The sequence below is a fragment of the Lissotriton helveticus genome, chromosome 4_1 (genome assembly GCF_964261635.1).
Source record: "Lissotriton helveticus chromosome 4_1, aLisHel1.1, whole genome shotgun sequence".
NCBI lineage: Eukaryota > Metazoa > Chordata > Amphibia > Caudata > Salamandridae > Lissotriton > Lissotriton helveticus.
The window spans coordinates 1,392,182,655-1,392,205,943 of record NC_136063.1 but is presented as its reverse complement, the minus strand read 5'-3'; the positions used below and the strand labels follow the sequence as shown (position 1 = coordinate 1,392,205,943).

Sequence of the window (23,289 nt, the reverse complement as noted above, 5' to 3'; positions counted from 1 at the left end):
TAATCCTATACTGCTGCGACCTCTTCTCACCCCTTACGTTCCATCGCGCAACCTGCGATCATCCAACAAACATCTTTTGTGCATCCCTCGCACAAAACTCTGCCGCATGGGCGGCCGCTCCTTTAGGGTTCTGGGAGCCAAGCTATGGAACGATCTACCACTAAACACCCGCTCTATAGAAAGCTTGTCTGCTTTCCGAAAAGCTATTAAAACTTACCTATTCCCCTCCCCTTAATTCTCCCTCACTCTTCACCTCCAGGTTAGGGTCTGTGACTTCTTTAGCGCCGGGATGCCTCATTGCTGGGGCAGCTGTATTGCGCTTTACCAAATATAGAATAGAATAGCGGAAGCTGCTTAGGAGTACACAGTGATCAGGTCTACATCCTGGAGGTCGACCTCGCGGAGAATTCAAGCCTGAGTTAAGTATTATTGCATCCAGCAAAAGTACCACTTTTATACAAAACAAAAGACCAGCCCACCCTCCCTCCGCATCAGTTCGAGCCCTGCCTAAATAACCTCACCACAGTCGCCAAGAACAATGGTCAGTCATCTAGCATTTGGATCTGTGGTGCACCGGGTGGTTCTAATGGTATGAGCTGTAAGATTTTCTGATATTTTGGGCATGTTACTTCTCATGTCTTTGGTAAGAATCTGTAAATAAGGGGCCCACAGCTTTGCAAATTCTTTGCCTTACACTTCTACGCTAAGCGATAATCGCTTCATAGCTAACAGTTGCCAGAGTCGGTGGATCCAATCTCGAGGATCAGCATCTATCAAAGACCCCCCACTGCACTAAGAGTACCTGACGCGTGGCAAGCAGTGCCATAGCAATCTGTCTGCCCCTCAGTGACTTCAGCGGAAAGAACCTAGTGTGGGGAAGACCCAATAGGCTGTCCCTATCCCCACTTTTATTTGCGATCTATATGGAGCCTTTTGCTCGGCGAATTCGGTCAAACCCCGACATTTTAGGTCTCAAACTTGGAGCGGACACATGAAATTCGTATGTATGCCGATGAAGTCATCCTCTCGCTCACTCAGCCTCTGTTAACTTTGCAGTCCCAGACTATTGAGCTTACTGCTTTTAAGAAAGTTGCAGGATTCAAGGTCGCAGATTCTCAATATCTCGATTCCAGAGACTGAGGTTCTGGACCTGCAGCAAGACTTTGCATTCCATGAGCGCCCGCGGACATCACTTACCTGGGCATTTGCCTGAAATTGTCCATCGCTAAACCGGTCTCTCTCAATTACACCATGCTGATGGAGCAAACAACTAAGGCCCTAGCTGCCTGGTCGCCTCTCAAGTTGGGGTGGTACGGGAGGATGGTAACGGTGAAGATGACAGTGCTCCCGTGCATCCTGTACATCTTCCAAATGCTATCTTTGAGCCCACCGCCGGGCACACTTTGGAAATTGCAAGGCCTTCTCGATTTCTTAACCAAGAAAGTCCCGCCCATAATGGAAGTCTACTAGCAGGTGCAGCTAAAACAAAGAAGTACAGAACAATGAGTTTTGACTCTGAGGCTGGGCACACAATATCTTTATGCCAAGGTCGTTCTGTTCATGTCTACCTCTAGGCTAGTAGAAGAAAGCCTCTATTTATGCGAAAGGAATGCGTTAATAAGAACAGAATATTCATTAGCTAAGCAAGGCCTAACCTTGGATAAATGGAACTTACCGGAGCCCGTTTCTCGAAGGGAAGACTCATCTGACATGATTCAACATGGCGGCTAAACATATAAAATGGTGCAGCGAATGCTTACTTAACATAAGAACAAAGTACAAGCAAGGTAGCCAAACATATTCATTTCATCAGGCCCACCATCACAAGACAGGTATGGGGCAGTGGCCCAAAGAGAATAGAGGAAGGACAGTAGTGCAATGCCTTCCTAGCTACAGGTGGACCCCAAATACACATACACTGTCAGAGGCACAAAGCTGCAATTAAGCGACTCGTGTGGTGGTGGGGAGAGTTGAACCACATTGTAATAGAATAAAGATGATGAAGCTATAAGACAAGAAATGCATTTAAGCATTTTGAAAACATGACAGTAACTATGCACTTAAGTAAAATGGCAACAAATTCTGTTTTAAAAAAGACATGTTTTGTTTTCTTCGTGGCAACAGGGCACAGGTGTTCCTCCAAATTCTGGTTATTAGAATTAAACCAAACTTGGCATGAGTTTAGAACTTTATTTAGAAGGGTGTTTTGATATTGAAAGCAATCTATATGGAATATATACCATCCTGCAGTCTTTCATTCCGTTACAATGACCGCGTTGTGATTCTGCATACCATTACTCTGCAAGTCAGAACAACGACTTGCGGAGGGGGGACGCTGAATGTTGAAATAGTATAATTTACTATTAATAATCCACATTTGTATAGCGCACAATCACCCGTTAGGGTCTCTAGGCGCTGGGGGCCGTCGGGAAGATTAAGCAAGCTATTGCCCAGAGTCGCATGGTGCTGGGCTAACCTGCCGCCAGAGCCGGGGATCGAACCGTGATCCCCAGATTCCAGCGTCACTCGCCCTGGCCGCGGCGCCACACCTCTCCCACTCCTGTCTGTGTAACGACCGCGGTTTGATTGATTCTCTGCGGGGAGAAAGATTTGTTGTTAATGGCATTTACCATCTATATGTGTGTAATATTCAATCAAGCAAGAGCTTCTAATTTAGTATGCTGGAGTGGATACAGAAGATATACTTAAAGTAGCTGGAGAGCTACCAGTAGCTCATGGGCTACTCGTTGGAGAAGCCTGTTGTACAGACAAATCTACATCCGTCGACATCAATTTTTTTTTTTTTTTGCGATAGTGGACTATTTAACATGGAATCCACAACAACAAAGCAGGGTAACATGGTTGCAACACCAGTATGTCATTGTACAACGACCCTACAGCCACATTTCAGAAATCTCTTGTCCTAATCCTAAGTAGGACAGAAGAACTTGGATGGGTACATGACAAAACCTTATTCTCTTGGCTCAACACCCAAGGTGTATATGCTACTTATGATGGAATAACTTTGGCGCCGGTGGACGAATCTTCATGAATTTTTCCAAGAAAATGGCCTGCTCTGTTCCGCTCCTTCCCTGAAAGTTTGGGGGTGATTCGTCAAGTGGGGGCCAAGAAAAAAGGGAGTCCCAAAACGTGTTTTCCCCATGCAATTTTCCATAGGGACCTTTAGCCAGGGCTGCAGCCTGAACGGCTGAACGGAATTACACGAAATTTGGCAGAGGTAGAGTTCGGTTAGTAGATTGTGCTTTTTGTTAAATGGTGTAAATCCGTTCAGTAGTTTCTGAAAAAATTGCAAGTAAAATCATAGCGATATCTAGAGTCTGAGTGCAGTACGTGTACTGAAATCTGTTCAATTACGAGCGCGAGCTGCATGCTGATTGGCTGTGAACTGTCGGTCAACACTCGAAACCAGGAAGTGTTGGTGGCCATCTTGAGCCTCGCTAGAACCGAGTCACAAGAAAACAGTGAAACAAAGTTGAGAAATAAGGGAAGGGGGTAGGGTAGAGATATTCTGACCCTCTAGGCTTGGTCAGGGGGTCGTACTTTGATGTTTAGGCTCTATTTTTTTTTTTTTAAGAAAAATTGCGGTGTACGTGTATGGAAATACCTACAATTACGAGCAGGAGCTTCATGCTGATTGGCTGTCAATACTCCAAACCAGGAAGTGTTGGCAGCCATGTTTGTCGGGAGAGCAGTCACTAGAAAACAGTAAAACAAAGTTGAGAAATAAGGAAAGGGGGCAGGGTATAAACATTCTGAGCCTATAGTCTTGGTCGGGGGGTGGGGTACATGGATCTTTAGGCTCAATTTTTATTTTTTTTAAAATAAAAAATGGCGGGGTACTCGTGCAGTACTTGTACGCGGTGGAAAAGGTGAAAAAAAGCAGCGGTGGAAGTCCGTTTTATTTATTAGGTCCCGGGGGGGGAGGGGGGGTAAATTACGGGAGCAATTTTTCTGCATAATGGGGGCTTGTAAGGTGCCCTGAGCACTGGGGAACGGCACCCCTCTGGTTTTATTTTGAAGTATGGCGGGGGGGTTACGGTCCTACTCCCCACAGTCTCGGTGAGCGGCACCCCTCGGGTCTTTTTAAAAAATAAATATGTTTTGAACTCTCTCTCTCCCCGTACATGTCGCGGGGAACGCCACCTTTCTGGGACAGTGATATGTAAAATGACCTTCTAGCTCGGGTATCTCCATTGTCTGGAGTTTTTTTATTAATGTTGGGAGGGTGGAATTGATAATACGTCCTTGTAAATTCCCATAGAAGCCTATGTTCTGGTGCTAACATGGGGTTCTATGGGTAATAACAAGGCCGTATTATCGAGCTCATTATTGCCGTTTTATCGGAAGTTTCTTGCCAATAAAACGGCAATAATTTTAACACCGGTCCTTGATAATATGCACCGAAGTTTACTGGTAAAAAAAAGAGCAATGGGCCATATTATCAACAAAACATATTATCGTCGCTTTTATTGGCAGGAAACTGCAGATAAAGCGGAAGTAATGGGCTTGATAATATGTACTTGTGAATAACCATAGCAGCCTAGGTTAAGATCAGAATCTGGGCTGCTATGGGAGTTTACAAGGGCTATGTTTTTTTAGTTAATGTTGGGAGGGGGGGCTTGATAATACGTCCTTGTAAATTTCTATATAAGGCTATGTTCTGGTGTTAACATGGTCTTCTATGGTAAATAAGAAGGCCGTATTATCAAGCTCATTCTCTTCATTGTATCGGCAGTTTCCTGGCAATAAAATGGCGATAATTTTAACACCGGTCCTTGATTATATGCACCTAAGTTTATTGGTCAAAAAAAGAGCAATGGGCCATATTATCAACAAAAGGCAATACATTATCGTCGCTTTTATCTGCAGGAAACTGCCGATAAAGCGGTGATAAAGGGCTTGATATTATGCCCTTGTGAATAACCATAGCAGCCCAGGTTAACACCAGAACCTGGGCTGCTATGGGAAGTTACAAGGACCTATTATCAAGCATATTATCACTGCTTTATCGGCAGTTTCCTGCCGATAAAAGCGACGATAATGTATCGCCTTTTGTATGTAAGCTTTCCTTTTTTTTGGTGTAGCAGTTGTACTCTCTTCGCATGCTCAGAGTCGTTTCGAAGTTCACGTTTTATTTTTCTTCAAGTTTAACAAGCAAATCGTTCTTTATATCAGTTAGTAAATCTGTCGCTTTCTTTTCCCGGTTGGTGTGATTCATCTGGTGCTGTACTTTTGTACAGTATTAATAGTGATATATTTATTTGAAAGGTAGTGCCGAGGCGCCAAACGTTGATTACGTACTCCGTCCACCGCCATTTTAGTAGTTTCTCACCGTTGTATTTATTATATCAGTTAGTTGAAACTCAGTAGTTTTCAATCCTAGTCTTGAATATCTTACTATAGTATTTCAACATTATTTTTATTGTGGACCGTCATACCCCTCCCCCACAAAATAAAAGAAGTATGTAGTTTTTTTTATTAACTTTTATTAAACAATAAATATAAACAAAACTCAATTATAACTATAATAGAACTGGCAAAATAACTTAAACAATGTTATAAAGAAATTGTGAAATGGATTCCAAAAGGTGTCCGCTTGGTAATCTGCAAAAGAAAATAAGAGTTTAGAATTATGTAGATGTGAGTAAATGAGCTGAAGCATTAGAAGTTTTAGGTTTGCAGTGTGACACGTATATTCCTGTTCTGTTATAGTGCCACGTTCAAGTGGTGTCAATATGGAAGTAGCTATTGCGTTACTGACGCCCGTTATGGTGACTTATTTCTAATGCTTTCCTATGAAGGATTTGTAGATCTAGGCCTCTGTGCTTACCGTTGTATAAACCTTGCGGCCAAACACTGCAGGCACTTGGATGCACAACTTCAGGTGGGCTGATCTTCTACACGTCCAAGTAGACAGCAGTGTCTAAGTTTAAGAGAGATAGAGAAATGATGTCACAGAGTAAGAGAGAGAGAGAAAACATTACAACTGTGTCGCAGAGTCTGGAGTTGAGATTTTTTGTTGAACCAGACGTAGATCAGGGCTCGACAAATCCGAAAAATGGTACTAGTCCTGCAGGTCTAGTAACATGGAAAATCCCCTCGACCTGACTCCAACCCACTTGACCTCCGTCTCTGAAAACTGAGCAAAAGTGACAAGATAACAAGATTTAAAGGCATGTTTATTGCTCATTTCCTTTATGAGCAATAAAAATGCCTTTAAATCGTGTTATCTTGTCACTTTTGCTCCGTTTTTAAAGACAGAGGACAAAAGTTAGTTAGCCCCCAGAAAGGGCGAGTAGGACCTAAAAATAGCTCGTCCTCATCCATTCTCCCTCGCAAATGCGAGCGGGCGAGTGGATTTGTCGAGCCCTGTAGATTTACTAGCTCTTTGCATCACTTTACCCATGTTAAAAGTGGCGTAATAAGGTTGATGATCTGTTTGTCAGACTGTTGTAACCTATCTGTTGTCACTGCTCGGAGGTAATTATAGATTTTACAGAGAAGCTGCTGTACACTACGCACTCTGGGCCATAATATCAAGCCTGGGTGACAAAATTATCGCCACTTTATCGGCAGGAAAGTGTCGCTAAAGTGGCGATAATGAGTTTGATAATATGCTCTATTGAATTTCAATCGAAGGTCCTGTCAGATGTCCTTCACATGTAACATGAGTTTCGATTGGAATTCCATAGAGCATATTATCAAACCTATTATGGCCTTTTTAGCGACAGTTTGCTGCCGATAAAGTGGTGATAATTTTGTCGCCAAGGGTTGATAATATGGCCCTCTCTCGTTTTACAAATAAAGCTAACACTATAGTTTTACGAGTGCAGTGTACCTGGTACATTTTATTTGTTATAGTTTCGCGTTCAAGTGTTGTCTATATGGAAGTGCCTACTGCATTACTGATGCCTGTTATGCCGAATTATTTCTAATGAATTCCTATGAAGGATTTGTAGATCTAGGCCTCTGTACTTACCGTTGTGTAAACTTTGCGCCCAAACACATTAGGGAGTGGAGTTCACAACTTAAGTTGGGCTGATATTCTACATGTCCAAGCAGACAGCAGTGTCCAAGTTTAAGAGAGAAAGAGAAATGATGTCACAGAGAGAGAGAGAAAACAACATTAAAACTGTGTCGCAGAGTCTGAATTCGAGATTTTTTGTTGAACCAGACGTAGATTTACTAGCTCCTTGCATCACTTTACCCATGTTAAAAGTGACTCAAAAGTTGCGTAATAAGTTTGTGGATCTGTTTGTCAGACTGTTGTAACCTATCTGTTGTCACTGCTCGGAGGTAATTATAGATTTTACAGAGAAGCTGCTGTACACTATGCGTTCTGGGCGATAATATCAAGCCTGGGCGACAAAATTATTGCCACTTTATTGACAGGAAAGTGTCGCTAAAGTGGCGATAATGAGTTTGATGATATGCTCTATGGAATTTCAATCGAAGGTCTTGTCTGATGTCCTTCACATGTAACATGAGTTTCGATTGGAATTCCATAGTGCATATTATCAAACCTATTATGGCCTCTTTAGCGGCAGTTTGCTGCTGATAAAGTGGCGATCATTTTTTTGCCAAGGGTTGATAATATGGCCCTCTCTCGTTTCACAACTAAAGCTACAGTTTTACGAGTGCAGTGTACCGGGTACATTTTATTTTTTATAGTGTCGCGTTCACGTGGTGTCTATATGGAAGTGCCTACTGCGTTACTGACGCCCGTTATGCCGAATTATTTCTAATGCATTGGTATGAAGGTTTTGTAGATCTAGGGTGCTGTGCTTACCTTGTATAAAGAGTGCGGCCACAGGAGTTCACCATTCGACTTGGACTCAGCCTCTATACGTCAAAAGTATATTCAATAAGTTGCAGAGAATTCCATTGCTGTTGCTCGATAGGCCGTGGTTGCTTCAGAAGGATGTTTGGTGAAGGAAACAAAAGGACATTTTGATTAGTCATCGTAAACTGAGTTGCGTAACTATCAAAAGTGAATATTAATGTGGGTTCTTAATATTCCGTAGTTAAGACTGTTGCTGCTCCAGCAAACAAAGGAAGATCAATAAGTTAATAGAGGCATGGGACGGCCTCGTGACGCAGAAAAGAAAATAGTATCATTTTATTGCGTGGTAGCATGGTAGTAAGTACACAGCTTAGCTGCCTACATCAGGGTGTCAGCGGAAACTGCTTAGGAGTACACAGTGATCAGGTGTACATCCCGGAGGTCGACCTCACGGAGAATTCAAGCCTGAGTTAAGTATTATTGCATCCAGCAAAGGTACCACTTTTATACGAAATGAAAAAAACAAGACAACCCCACCTCCCCCAGCCCACCCTCCCACCGCATCAGTTCGAGCCCTGCCTAAATAATCTCACCACAGTCGCCAAGAACAATGGTCAGTCATCTAGCATTTGGATCTGTGGTGCACCGGGTGGTTCTAATGGTATAAGCTGTAAGATTTTCTGATATTTTGGGCATGTTACTTTTCATGTCTTTGGTAAGAATCTGTAAATAAGCGGCCCATGGCTTTGCAAATTCCTTTGCCTTTCCCTTCTACGCTGAGCGATAATCGCTTCATAGCTGAAAAGTTGCCAGAGTCGGTGGATCCAATCTCGAGGATCAGCATCTATCGAAGACCCCCACTGCGCTAAGAGTACCTGACGCGTGGCAAGCAGTGCCATAGCGATCTGTCTGCCCCTCAGTGACTTCAGCGGAAAGAACCTAGTGTGGGGAAGACCCAATAGTGTATGTTCATGAACACGTGGCAATGTAATCTGAAATGCTGCATCAATGTCATCAATGATTGCTGCCCAATAACGCACCTGTTTTGGACATTGCCAGAGCAAGTGCACCAGGGTACCAGTAAGGCCACACCCCTACCAGCAGAGGTCTGACTTGGACCTGTCCCAACAATGAACGCGCGCTGGAGTATAATACTAGTAAGCAACCACTTTATATGCAGACTCAGTTCCTGCTGTGTTGGAAGCAGTATGATGTGCTTGATTAAAAAATGTGTTCCCACTCTTTATGTGATAAGAGCCTCCCCAGTTCAGTCTCCGATCTTACTTGCGCTTTTGTACGGTGTCTCTTCGGATATGTAGTGATCATGGCTTAAAGTTCAGATATGAGTTTATGATCTTTTTAATACACCAGCCACTTTTGTAAGGGTGTCAGGGGGCAGGACATTAGGGCGAAGTTCTCGGGTTGTGTAACCCAATGTGCAACCTGCGAGTTGTGGAAGGCATCTGAAGATGGTAGATCCTAGTCTTTACGCAACTGGGAAAAAGGGATCAAGCCCTCAACATCAAAAAGGGAACCAATCCTCTCGCAACCCTCCTCCTGCCATCGATGGAAGATTGGGGACGAACACCATGGCGGAAAGTCGGGGTTATCTACGATGGGGGACATAGAAGGAAATGTGGTCCAACCTTTCGGGCCTGCTAGCCTGTCCCACACCTTAAGAGTTGGGGAGGTAACCGGCGAGGAATACAGTCCCCACGCCCTATGCTTGAGCGGAGCCACAGTTCACGCCATATATTCTGTCCGGCCACTGATTGGTCCATAAAGTTCCAATGTTTACTGGATAGGGGCCTGTTCCTTTCAGCGATGTAGCGGAGGCATGTCGCCTGGTATTAAGCGCCCACTAACGGGAAGCCTAGCCCTCCCTGTGCCTTCGAGGAGGTTATGTGCGCAAGCGCGAGGCGCGGTTTCTTGTTCTCTCATACAAACTTATTGAGAAGGCCTTGCAATTTCCGAAGTGTGCCCGGCGGTGGGCTCAAAGATAGCATTTGGAAGATGTACAGGATGCACGGGAGCACTGTCATCTTCACCGCTGCCATCCTCCCGTACCACGCCAACTTGAGAGGCGACCAGGCAGCTAGGGCCATGGTTGTTTGCTCCATCAGCATGGTGTAATTGAGAGAGACCGTTTTAGCGATGGACAATTTCAGGCAAATGCCCAGGTAAGTGATGTCTGCGGGCGCCCAATGGAATGCAAAGTCTTGGTGCAGGTCCAGAACCTCAGTCTCTGGAATCGAGATATTGAGAATCTGCAACCTTGAATCCTGCAACTTTCCAAAAGCAGTAAGCTCAATAGTCTGGGACTGCAAAGTCAACAGAGGCTGAGTGAGCGAGAGGATGACATCATCGGCATACATACTAATTTTATGTGTGTCCGCTCCAAGTTTGAGACCTAAAATGTCGGGGTTTGACCGAATTCGCTGAGCAAAAGGCTCCATATAGAGCGCAAATAAAAGTGGGGATAGGGGACAGCCCTGCCGCATTCCCCGAGCAAAGGGGAAAAGGGTCGATTTTACATCCATTAACCCGCACCGCAGCTGTGGGGGAGGCGCATAAGCAACTAACCCAGCAGATGAAGTTATCCCCGAATCCGTATGCACGCATCACCACAAACCAGTACTCTCAATCAACACTGTCAAAGGCCTTCTCCGCGTCGATCGAGAATAATAGGGCCCGAGTACGCGATCGATGTATAAGGTCAATGAGATGCAGCAGCAGTTTAGAGCTATCCCCCCTTGCCGAGTCTGTATAAAACCCGATTGGTCCGGGTCTACAATATCATCCATACGGGGGCTAAGGCGTGACGCTTAAACACCCGCAAACAATTTCGCGTCTATATTAAGGAGCGAGATTGGTCGGTATGACCCACAATCTTTGGGCTCTTTCCTGGGTTTAAGGATCACAGATATTGCCTCCTCAGACATTGTAGGTGTCACTTCCCCAGTGTCCAGGAAGGAGTTAAAAAGTCTTGTTAAAAAAAGGAGCCAACTCCACACTCTGTGTTTTATAAAACACAGCTGGGAAACCATCCGGTGACTTAGCTAACTTTTAACCTCGTAATCGCCGATATGACCTCTTCTATGCGAATGGCTGAGTCCAAGTTATCAGCCAAAGATTTGAGTAAGGGAGAAATATTGCAGGAGTTAAAGTATTCCCCTGGGTCATGCAGGAGGGTGTTGCCCTTAGCATAAAGGCGCTGGTAACAATTACGAAAGGAATCAACAATAAGGGCATCTGTGGTGTGTTCCACCCCCTTCCTGTCCCGTATGGAATGGATTGCAGACATCTGCGCTTGTATTCGTAATCTGTGCCCTAGCATCTTCCCACACTTATCCCCACTGAGGTAGAATTTATGCTGCAGTCTCAGGAGAGCATGCTCAGCCCTGTCAAGGTCTAGATGTGTCAGCATGCGCTGCCGAGTCTCCAACTCCCTCCAAACCCTCGGAGCCCCCGTCCACTTATGAACTGCCTCCAGCTCTCCCACTTCCTTTCTAATCCTGCACCCTTCTCCCTGTGCAGGCATGCGAATGACGCCGCAACCGTGATGAATTCGCCCCGCACCACCAACTTCAAAGCTTCCCACACCGCCGCGAGAGGTGTACCCTCCTGATCGTTCTCGGAGAGGTAATGCACTATAGTGTCTCGGACCGCTTGGTGACTTCCTCAGAGTGAAGAAGGGATTTGCAGAGTCTCCAGCCCAGCGGGATTGATCGCGAGCACCGCTCTGGGAGCAGCACCGAAACATGAGCATGGTCTGAAAGGGAGCAGGGGGTGATATCCGCAGCGTGCAAAATGGGGAGAAGAGATGAAGAGGCTAAAAAGTGATCCAGGTGCGTATATGTTTTGTGCGCCGCTGACAAGTAGGTGTAGTCGCGCTCATTAGGATGCTGTATACGCCACACATCGCACAACCCACAGTCAACCAGCCGTTGTTTCCCAGCCTGCGACAGTGCCCCTGTCTGATGGGATCTCTGCCCCTATCTATCCCGTTACGATCCATTACAACATTTAAGCCCCCCGACCAAAAGCGCCGCATCAGGAGAGATAAGAACCTCATAGAGGGCTAGTTGCAAGAAGGGCTCCTGCAGTTAATTAGGTGCATATCAGGATCCTATTGTCAAATGTGCGTCCCTGTCCCCCCCTCATTGTATCCTAACTGCCAGTAACCCACCCATAACTTCTGCTCCTTTGGAAACTACTTTGCATTGCGCCTGTGCACTAAAGCGGAACGCCGCTCGATTTTTTTTATTGGACGGCCCAGAGGACCAGATTTGTTGTGGGAAGCGTCTATCCCTCATTAGTCTGGTATCTTTAGCTAGAAAGTGGGTTTCTTGGAGCAAACAAATATCACCATCCACATAGTATTGCAGAGCGTTTTACAGGATTATTTAACCCTCGAATATTCATGCTAACAACTACCTATCTCAGTAGTGGGGGGAAGAACGGCTATGCACCCGCTCAAGACTAAATGAATCGAGGACAGCAAAGGTTAATCCGTACAGTCTAGTCACCTATCAATTTTGCCCATGAACTGATGCGGATCCCCAAATTAACACCCCAAAAAAAAAAAATCCTAAACAATAAGAAACCGCTATAGAAGGAAAGGAGAAAACCAGAAAATATGACACAAGTTTGTCTCAGTGGTCAGTGTTCAGGAGGAACGTAGCGCAGATCCAGTCCGTACCAAGTGTTACGTGGCTATCACTCCAATGGCCAGGGAGTAGTGTAACTGCACACAGTCGAAGAGCTTCCTCTCTGGTGCCGGAAGATGAGCCCAAGTGGATGCCATGTTCACATCATCAAGGGGTCCCAGGACGCTCTGTTACTTCTGCAAGGGTGTGGTTTGGCATCCCCCTCCAAGGCCGGATTCTTCTCTAGACCCAAGGTGTCATACTCTTCCTCAAAGGACCGAATCTGCAACAACTTGCCCTGATATTTGAAGATGAGGCGGAACGTGTGGCCCCAGGAGTAAGGAATATTTTTCTCCGGGAGGTGGTTGGTGATGGGTTTAAATTCTCTGCGCTTAATGTGGAGGCCACCAAATCTTGGAAGAGCGTAGGTTGGTGGCCACGGAACTGCACTGGATTAAGGCCTCGTTCCCTACGGAGGAGTTCCTTCAGTTGAAAGTCATGAACGCAGATGAGGATATCAGGGGCGTCTGGGAGCTCTATCACCACGCGGGAGTCCTACTCGATGGACAGGGTACATTTGAATCTCCTGCATCTCTTCATCCCTGAGGACCTGTAAAAACAGAGCCCTGACGTATGTACGGAGGTAATCGCCTTCCCAAGGTACCGCCCGGATAATATTGCGCCTGGAGCGGTTTTCCAGGTCTTCCCTGTTGGCTTGTAGGCCACTGTTCTGATCCAGCAGGCGCAGCATCTCTTGTTACAGTTGATTTGTCCTCTTCCCCACTCAGATCGTGCTCTTCCAGAGTCGCCACCCTTTCTCCAATGTTATCGACATCACGACGAACGTCTCTCGGATCCGCTGGGAGCGTAGCTCCTGGATATTCTCCTTGATGGCTGTGAAGAGTTCAAACATGAAAGCCTTAGTTGCCGGCATGTTGTTTCCCTCCATTGGTGGTGCCCTAGCCTCGAGCTGTGATGACGAATGTCCTGATGTTTTCTGGAGTAGGTCCTGCAGGGATTTCTCCTTCCGTCCTCTGGCCAATGACATGGTGGCCAAAGCAGATCACCGCCAGTGACACCCCTTGGCACTTCAGAATAGGCGAGGGCAGCGTATCGAGTCCCACAACAGTACTGTCCACCCACTTCCAAGCCCGACTGACTCTGCCAACCCGGTGCCTGGGTGCAGGTTTAGCTATAGAGGTAGCTCCGTCGCACGTGCCAGTGTCGGTGCTCGTAACTGCTGAATCTTGGGCCGGCCAATATCCCTTCGGCCTGGCACCTCCCTCCACTTACCTTTGGGCCAGGACGAGAAGGCTGCAAATCATTTTGGGGGCCAAGAGGGCTTGGCTACCACGCAGCAACTGGTCTATACTAAGCCAAAATGTAAGCTCAATTCAGCGTTTGTTAGGCCTCACTCTATCCGGGGGGGGAGGGGGGAAGAGAGTGTACCGACACTGGCGCCAATTGTTTCTCCTTGCAGATCGCCTCGTGGTCATCCACTGCGGTAATGGGCACAATCCTCCCCAAGGGAGCCCCGCTCCAGTCGAAGTTCTTTGCTGGCAACAACAGAAGAATAGGCCGCGCCGTCCGCCGATCCACGGACTGGAGGCAGCCCCACCTGATCACCGAAGCATGAGCTCCCAGCCCTTCGGAGGACAATCAAGTCTCACAGAGAGCCACAGACAGTGGAGGAAGCACCGCGCCCATCACTTCTCAGGGAGTCCGCTGGGAACCCCATGTAGGCCCACAGTGCTGTTGCTCCACCAACTAGGCCCAAGAGTGCGAGGCCACGTCCCATCCACCAGGCCCCGCGCTCACTGCCACTCAGCCTCTGGGAGCCCGACGGGACCTGCATCTGCCCGCCTAGTCACCGTCCTTGGAAGGGAACCCACAAGTGCCGCACTCTCTGGGGGTCGCAGTCGCCAGCAGCGGACCCTGATCGCCCCGCTCCGTCCTGCGGACCGGGTCTCACCTCGTTCGGCCACACCCCACACTCCCGGCCCACCACTCCTCACCTCCGGACCTGTGGGGGTGGGGGGAAAATCAAAGCTGTCGGAGCAGCTAGGCAACGCCGTATCGCTGCCCAAGGGCACTCTGCAGCGCTAGGGATCCCAATCCGCAAACACGGTTGCAAGTGGCCAGTCCACACCGCCAGGCCCACTCTATTCTGGCGTTGTCTTCTGCAGGCCCCAGCCTGACCGCAGCAGGAAAGCTCAAAATGCCGCCACCTTCAAAGAGCTGAGCAGGGAGCCGTATTTCTCTTCCTCAGTGAGGCGGTCCCAGATTGGGACCGCGTTGGGGCTCTGAGGTGCTCGCAAGTGCGCTCCAAGCCACAACAATGCCGGGGCCGGACAGACCGCAGAGAGTAAACAAGTTTACAGGCAGATGGAAAAGAAGGCTCGCCACCTGCGTCGGGATCTCTGCCCAAGCTGATACACGCGCTGGGCTCCAGAATGGGTGATAAAACAAAGCTAAGAAGCGGCAGCTCCGGAGGGATAGGAATACACGTCCTATCTCGCTGCTATCTTGGCCACGCCCCCTGCTTTGACTTTAGACAGTACCTAGATCGCACGCATGAGACAAGTAAGGCTCCTTATTGCTATGGTGGGCTAACCCAAACAGTTGGGGGGTCCCCAATAGTGGAACTGGAGGATGGCAGTAGGTAATACACGCAGCAAGGGATCAAAGACATCTTCACCCAGTATTATGCCCGCGGGAGGTGAATGCTCCTATTAATAAACACATGGCGTGCAACAAAACGCTGGGAACGGACGGTTTGCCTTCTGAATTTTGAATTCTACTTGATTTATGCAGTGGAGTTAGCCCCATGGTTGGTTTCACTGTACAAGGTAGCTGGAGAACCGAAACACTACCCAACACCACTAGAGAATCTCTTAAAGTCCCTGTCCTTAAACCGGGGAAGGTAGCCGCTGTCCATGCTGAAAATGGACTACAAAATACTGAGTAAGAAAATGGCAACTAGGTTGCTACCGCATATGTCCAAGTTAGTGCACTCTGATCAGGAATACTGCCATCAATATCCGGTGTCTAATGGCAACATCCGGTGTCTAATGGCTATATTGACCTGTTCCAGGATTCCCAGATGCTTCCATTTCAGGACTTCCACGAGGCGTTTGACCTTTCCTGAGGCCACTTCCAGATGCACAGAGCCCTCACCGCGTTATTTAAGAAACACTGGGGCACCAGATCCACGGAGCCAAGGGCGCTAGACTGCTGTAGATATGTGGCCCTGTTGGCGGGTAGAATTAAAACTGTCTCCTGTATATACAGGGTGATCAGGAACAACATCCAGAGGCCCATGGAGCGATTATGGCTTCAGTGGGAAGGGGACCTGGGAGTCCCTGACTTATCAATCCAGCATCCCTCATCGTTCAAGTTTGCTGTATTTTTTGCCACGTTGCGAACTCCTCCACTGTGGCCTTGCTCTGTATTTCCTTCACGTTTTCAAGTGTATCCTCAAACATGGAGAACTCCGGCACCCACCTGGCGGGACCTGCTACAAACATTCTTTTCATCTTAGTTTGGGCTGTTTCCTTAGCTGTCTGTCCTGCAAAAATGTTCCACTTACACACATCGTCAGTAACTTTCTTATGGGTGCTGCACTTTACTATCGCCAATTTCGTAGGGAGTGCTAAAGCAGAAAAAAGCCTATATATGAGGGCTGTGCTGTTTTCTCGTTTCATATGAAGTAAGGAACCCTTGCTCTGCCCAAAACATCCTAAAATTATGGGCGACTCCAAAGGTATACTGGCTGTCGGTATAAGCATCCACTACCAGTCCCTCACTCAATTCACAGGCTCGTATTAGGCCAACTAGCACTGCTGCTTGGGCTGACTGATACGGAACTTGTAATGTCTCAACTACAGTGCGCAGCATAGTAATCGCATAAGCAGCTGTTGTGATGCCATCTGGTAATTTAAACTGCCATCGACATGACTTTGTGGTCAGATAAGGGAACATCAGTCAGGTCTCTTCTTCCGTATGAAAGATACCTCTTCTTGCGTCTGGAAGATACAATTCTGTATATCAATGTCCTCATTCTCAGAAGGGAGGGGGTAGTAGTGTGGCCGGATTTAGAGTGGCACATCATATTATTGTAATGTGCTTTTGAAAGAGCGTTAGCTTGTAACCTGTTAGACGTGCACTAGTGAGGTGCTGTGTCCTTGTCTTATTCAAAAGTGTATCGACAGCATGGGGATACCATAACTGTGAGGTCAGTATCTAGTACAAGTCCCGCCGATAGTCTTATTGAGACGGCCACAGACGCGACTGCTCTTAGACGGCTCGGGAGGGCTTGGGCGACTGGGTCAAGCACAGCAGAGAAGTAAGCACACAGTTGTTGCTTATCATCAAATCTTTGTGCTAAAACAGAAAGCGCACAACCACCTATCTCATGGACGTAGAATACGAAGCGTTTAGCGTGGGTGAGGGTACAAAGCTAGGCTCAAAAAATCAGTCCTGCAGGACTAGTACCTTAAAAAATGTCCTCGACCTAACTGCAACCTACTTGACCTCCATCTATGAAAGCGGAACAAATGTGACCAGATAACAAGATTTAAAGGCATCTTTATTGCTCATAAACTTTGTGAGCAATAAAAATGCTTTTAAATCTTGTTATCTTGTCACATTTGCTCTGTTTTCACAGATAGAGGACAAAAGTTAGTTTGTTTTACTACTCTAACACAACAGATGGAGGAGTACCCCCTGAAGGCGTGACAGAGAGAGTCTCTGTGCCTAAAGCTTAAGGCTTAATCAAGCACTATGTGCCCAACCTTTACGCAGGACAAAGCATGTCCTTTTAGAAGACCCCTCACTCACCAACCTAGTTGGTGACATGCTTCATCATCGGGGTCCCACCTCGAAGGCCGAGTGCCAACAGTGTGTGCTTAGACACCTGATTACAGTGGAGCGGGTATTTTTTTCCTTATTTATATGTGCAGTGATATCAAAAGTGATACGTGGTTTAAAAAGGGGCCAATTCTACTCACTACAAGACTTTATTCCTGAGTGACTGGACACCCTAATAAAAGAACTGTGACACCTATGTCTAGTTAGGTAGACTCCGGTGTTCAAGACGTGTAGTGTTATAAAATAGCGACATGTGCTATGTGGATTAAAATACAGGTCTACATGTTTCAACCATCTTGCGATTGTGGGTTTTCGTCAGGACCAGTGAAAATGACCTGGGTGGTACGCACACGCTAAGGCGCGCCCTGCCCTCGATCAATAAAAAGATGGAAACACAAACTTGTGTTCCTTTACAAAATGTTGTCTTCTCCCCAGTCTGGAAGAAAAACTCAAAGAGCGGTATAGATCCGCTTCATGGGCGTCCGGGTTCCAAGGGCGATGCTCACGTTACTTGCGGCTTCTGCTCCTCAAACTGGTAACTTACTTGGTTCCATAGACGGTACGCCCGGGCCAGTCATTGAGTGTACAGAAAGCCTCAGAAGAAGGGCGTAGCCCGAAACGCGTCAGGCACTGCTGGCGTTGGATGTTCCTGTCTCTTGCCTCAATTTGAACGCGCTGATGCAGAGTGCGCCCCGCACCTTTGGGTACTTGTGAACCTTCATATATTCCGGTCGACCCGGCCGGGGGGCGCACCGCCGTGGATCCCTGGCGGTTCCGCCTGCTGGTGTGATGATCAGTGTGGCAGATTCATCTGGCGTTAACTGGAAAGGGTGAGAACTGAGCAGAAGCCCCCGTGAATTCGAACTTATTTCACTTGATGTCTGCTTCCAGCCCACTGGGGTTTCATGTTAAGGACTACCAGTCCCAGAATGCTTAGCAATGATGTTTACTCACCTGAGTGTCATTTTGGAATAAAATTGGGAGTATTTCTGGAGTCCTTTTGGCAGCAGTCATTGAGTGTGCAGAAAGCCTCAGAAGAAGGACGTAGCCCGAAACGCGTCAGGCACTGCTGGCGTTGGATGTTCCTGTCTCTTGCCTCAATTTGAACGCGCTGATGCAGAGTGCGCCCCGCACCTTTGGGTACTTGTGAACCTTCATATATTCCGGTCGACCCGGCCGGGGGGCGCACCGCCGTGGATCCCTGGCGGTTCCGCCTGCTGGTGTGATGATCAGTGTGGCAGATTCATCTGGCGTTAACTGGAAAGGGTGAGAACTGAGCAGAAGCACCCGTGAATTCGAACTCATTTCACTTGATGTCTGCTTCCAGCCCACTGGGGTTTCATGTTAAGGACTACCCGTCCCAGAATGCTTAGCAATGATGTTTACTCACCTGAGTGTCATTTTGGAATAAAATTGGGAGTATTTCTGGAGTCCTTTTGGCGGCAGTCATTGAGTGTGCAGAAAGCCTCAGAAGAAGGGCGTAGCCCGAAACGCGTCAGGCACTGCTGGCGTTGGATGTTCCTGTCTCTTGCCTCAATTTGAACGCGCTGATGCAGAGTGCGCCCCGCACCTTTGGGTACTTGTGAACCTTCATATATATATATGCTCAGACTTGAGTCCCTTGCTCACTTTGCCACGGGATTCAAGCAAGCCTGGCTGAAGACGGCTGTAATGCCAGATACCGGTCTTAGGAAGCTTGTTTCCGGTCCAGGGAAGGCATGGCTTGGCAGTGGATTCAAGCAAGCCTGGCTGAAGACGGCTGTAATGCCAGAAACCGGTCTTAGGAAGCTTGTTTCCGGTCCAGGCAAGGCATGGCTTAGCAGTTCGGGCTGGACTGTTCCCATGAGGCACAGGGTCAGACTGATTTGCATATGGCCATGTCTGAACTGGGGTGGCAGAGTGGGCTAAAGAACGGTGATGGATTAAACCCAGATCTGTTGACTGGGTGCGAGTGTTTGATTGGTTCAGATGCTCCGTCTATCACCACCCCCTTTTGTACCGCTAAGTCCATTCTTAGACATTGTAAGTGCAGTGCTTCCATTAAGAGTATATGGTGCTGGTAGTTTGTCATTACGAACTGCACAATGGCTACACTGAAAACTGAGACGTTTGGTATCAAACTTCTCAGCACATTAAACCCACACTGATGCCAGTGTGGGATTTAATAAAAAATGCACACAGTGGGCATCTTAGAGATGCGCCCTGAAAACTAACCTACCACTAATGTCCAGGATGAGTGGCTGCTTTCAGCTGCCACCACCAGACATGTTTCTGGACCCCTGGGTCGAGAGCCTGCTGCTCTCTGGGGCCTGAAACAATGCACATTGTGGGACGAGGTGCCAAGTCTCCTCCTCCAGGATTGCCACCTTTGTGAGTGTCCACAGGCCACTTGCTGCTTTCAGCAACTGGTCACTTCTGGTTCTGACCCCCACTTTGGGTGGGAGAACCGGCGCGAAAAACAAGTGAAGAAGAGAGGTGTGCCCACCTCTGCCAACTCCACCCCTCAGGTGGAGGAAGCAAGTTGAAGCACAACTCTGTCCACGCCATCTTGAAGATGGGGGATACTTGGCCAACCAGGGACAGGCAATGCCCCCCTCCCACCGAAGGGTGGCATAATAGGGGGTGTACCCACCCCAGGTAAGGGACCCATTGGTCCCTGTCTTTTACCTACCTGTAACCCCCCTAAATCTAGTATTTAGTGGCACCCCTGAACCTTGCTTCCTCAGGCAAGAACCTGCAATAAGAAACGAAGGAGGACCGAACAGCCGTGCCGAAGGTAACAAGAGAAAGACGCCCACTGACTTGGCCCCAGCCCTACCGGCCTTTCTCCACCTCGAACATGCTCCTGCGGAATCCCGGTGTGTCCTGCAGCCAGCAACCTCGAACACCCCGGAGGACCTGCCTGCCTTCCAGCCCAAAGACTTTGTCTCCCGTGAACATCAGATTTGTTCACCTGCAACCTCTCGCTCCGGCCGGACACTGCGAATCTGCACCTGCCGCTCACGGCCCTAGCTCGAGTGGGCAAACACCACGAGGAGGTCACCCCGGCGATCCTGAACCGAGATCCAGCTACCCCCTGACCTGCCTCAAGCTGATGCCTGCAGTCTAAATCCAGAAGGCCGCTCCTAACCGCAAACAGGAGCTTGTCAGAAGATCTGACCCCAAAAGGCACACCAGCACCTGACGCCCCATGGCCTTGTGTGCCCAAACCAACAGTGTCTAACCGACCCCTAAAATCCCAACTTACCTCTCGAAGTGGTGGTCGCACCAAGAAGACCTTCGTCTCCCTGCCCACAGCACTTTTGCATATCAGAGGTTCTCCATTGAGACCAAAAGTGCGTCCGACGTCGAAACAGCACCCTGCACCCGGCTGCCCTAGTGCCACTGAGGGTGCACCTTTGGTGCTAATCTGTTTCCCCTTTTGCCCTGAGCTAAAGTCCAGGAGATTTGCTCCCACAGCTGAGTGGCCTGCTAGCCAGCAGCCATCAACCGGAGGCCCCCTATCCCCCTTTGGATAATATTGGGCCTCAGCACTCTGCACCCGGCCACCCTAGTGCCGCTGAGTGTATAATGAGAGTGCATCCTTGACCCTGGGGGAACCCTTCTGCTAACCCCAGCAACTCCACTCCAAAGACTGATTACTTACCAGGTAATCGTTAACTTCATTTCTCTCTATAGGAATCCATTGACTGTTTTTCTCTGAAAATGTTCTAAGTGTGGAGTTCATTTGTATGGAAACCTAAAAAGTTACAATTTTGCAAAACGGATGTTACTTACCTTTTCTCTAGGAAATGTCCCAGTGTGATATCTAGGCATATCACACTGAGTAGGAAAAGTGATCTAAAAAGGTACGTTAAAGTAACTTACCGATAATTTTCATTGCAAATTCGATACAAAGTATATGTACAGCATTTCACAGTATTGCATTACCAGTAATTGAAACTGTAACCATTTATTTTAAAGAACATTTATAATTGCATTTCAAACTGTATATTTACTGCAAAGTATTTATCAACTTACTTGTGCCAGGCTTGCTTGGTTCTGGAAAATAAAATAACTAAAAGAATATTTTTATACAAAAACAATTGGTCTGAAGTTCAGTCTTTGAGTCTGTGAATTTATTTGCTGACTGAGTGTGTACAGCAAATGCTTAACACTGTCCTCTGATACCGCTTTACTTCTCTACCTCACTACCGCAAATGGCGAGTAAGGTTCTATCTAACTTTTACCTCTACCTACCAAGTCCTGCTTGGTCCTAGAAATAAAACATAAGTATACCTTTTTTATACTTGCATAATTGGTCTGGATTCAGTCTGTGTGAGTGCCATCAGTCTTGAGTGAGTAAATACAATAAATGCTTAACACGCCATCTGGATAAGCCTAATTGCTCCCCCATACTACCATGAGAAGCGGTTAGTACTGGTTTAATTTAGTCTCTGCTATATTTTCTAGGGACTCCCTGGACTATGTGCCTTACTTTGGTATAGTATATACAGAGCTTCCTACACCCCCAGCACCCCTTGTTGTTCCCTTATGTGCCTCTTTTCCCTTCTCCCTGCTTCACCACAACCCGCTCTTCCATTGCTTCTCCCCCATGTTCCTATTTTTCATTTTTGAAAAGTCGGGCAGCAAACTACTCAAATGCACAGCTATAACCGATAAAGCAGTTTCTTTCTTTTAATGCTGTACAGCATTGCCATTTTTTGCTGATACTGTATAGAGCATGAATAAAAGGCACGGACTGAGCTAGTAGATTACAGAGGCGAGCCCTATTGGCTTTGCCAATTCTTGTTACCTTTTGCATTTCTAAAAGTATGGCTGGCGTAAGAATTGGACTGGAGGTTTTTAAGTCCCTTCTATATATGAACTGTTTGGTATCAAGTGACTGGTTCCAGAGCTTTGACTGCAAATATCTATGGCTTGGGGCCTGAAAGCTGATAGGCTTGAAAGTGGGATGATGAGCTGTTTGTAGCAATTCAACACAGCAGATAAAATTGTTTGCTCAGTTTTAATCCCAACTTGCATGATGTAACCTTCTATTCTTCTGTTGCAGGCAAAGCGAAGGCTGGATCTTGGGGAGATTGGCCATCAGTATCTCGTTGAAGAATTCAAAACGCCAAAGGGCAAAGGAAGAGCTGCTACTGTAGAGAGTCCAAAAAGTAAGGTTTTCTTTGAGTTATGTGGGGTAGTATAGATAAATATGTTTAATTATTTAGCTCAAAGTGGATTAATAAAAATAGTTTACACTACTTTATTCCTTTTCTCTTACTGGATGCAACTACTGTCCACTTTGGGATCTGTGGCTCCTGAAGTATTCCACGTCCTGCATTGATCAGAATAGAACGAAAATGTTAAATTTTCTGTTGCTTCAAAGTAAGCATCATCTGGAACTCTGGGCCGTTCAAGAACGGCCTGCAAATTCCTAACTGCAGTGATGTAACTGGTGTAAAGCTATTTCTCACCCAAGTGCTGCTAGTTAATCCTAGCTCGCACAGGCATTCATACAGCCATGCCGATACATGTAGAACACGGGTACTCCTAGTACGGCCCGCGGGCCGGCAGCGGCCCGGCAAGCCTTCCATGGCGGCCCGCGGACCATGAGACATCATCGTACCCGTGTTTTAAAAAAACATTTTCAAAGAGTGTTGTAGAAGATGGAAATCGGGGTTTGTGAAAGGTGGACAGCACATTTTTGTACGAGTTAATTTTAGTTGCCGTCCTACGTTTGAAGCAGCATAGAAAGAGTGATGGGGTGGAAATACGGTCTGAGCAATTTAATTGTTTGCTATTGTGTTTTTTTAAGCATGTACACCCTTTTTTTTTTTTGTTTTTTGTTTTTTAAAGTCAACAACTTTGTGAATTTCATGAACAACCTGTTTCTTTTGTTTTCTTGAATTTTTTTTAGCCCCACCCAGATATGATTTAGCAGCACCCAGATATGTGATTCAGCAGCATCAATCTCAAATA

The 23,289-nt window shown here is 47.0% G+C and overlaps 1 protein-coding gene and 1 long non-coding RNA gene across 2 annotated transcripts in view; one reads left to right on the top strand and one right to left on the bottom strand.

Moving 5' to 3' along the window:
• E2F3 (E2F transcription factor 3) overlaps positions 1 to 23,289 on the top strand; it is a 167,805-nt gene that overhangs the window by 22,167 nt on the left and 122,349 nt on the right. The window contains exon 2 of the mRNA XM_078687933.1: positions 22,376 to 22,481. Coding sequence (XP_078544059.1) covers positions 22,376 to 22,481 — 106 coding nt within the window. The remainder of the gene's footprint in view (positions 1 to 22,375; positions 22,482 to 23,289) is intronic.
• LOC144829122 (uncharacterized) lies at positions 5,555 to 8,324 on the bottom strand. Its single transcript, XR_013610596.1, has 3 exons — positions 7,811 to 8,324; positions 5,852 to 5,944; positions 5,555 to 5,625 (listed from the first exon to the last, which is right to left on the bottom strand). It is a non-coding gene; the product is annotated as an uncharacterized LOC144829122 (long non-coding RNA).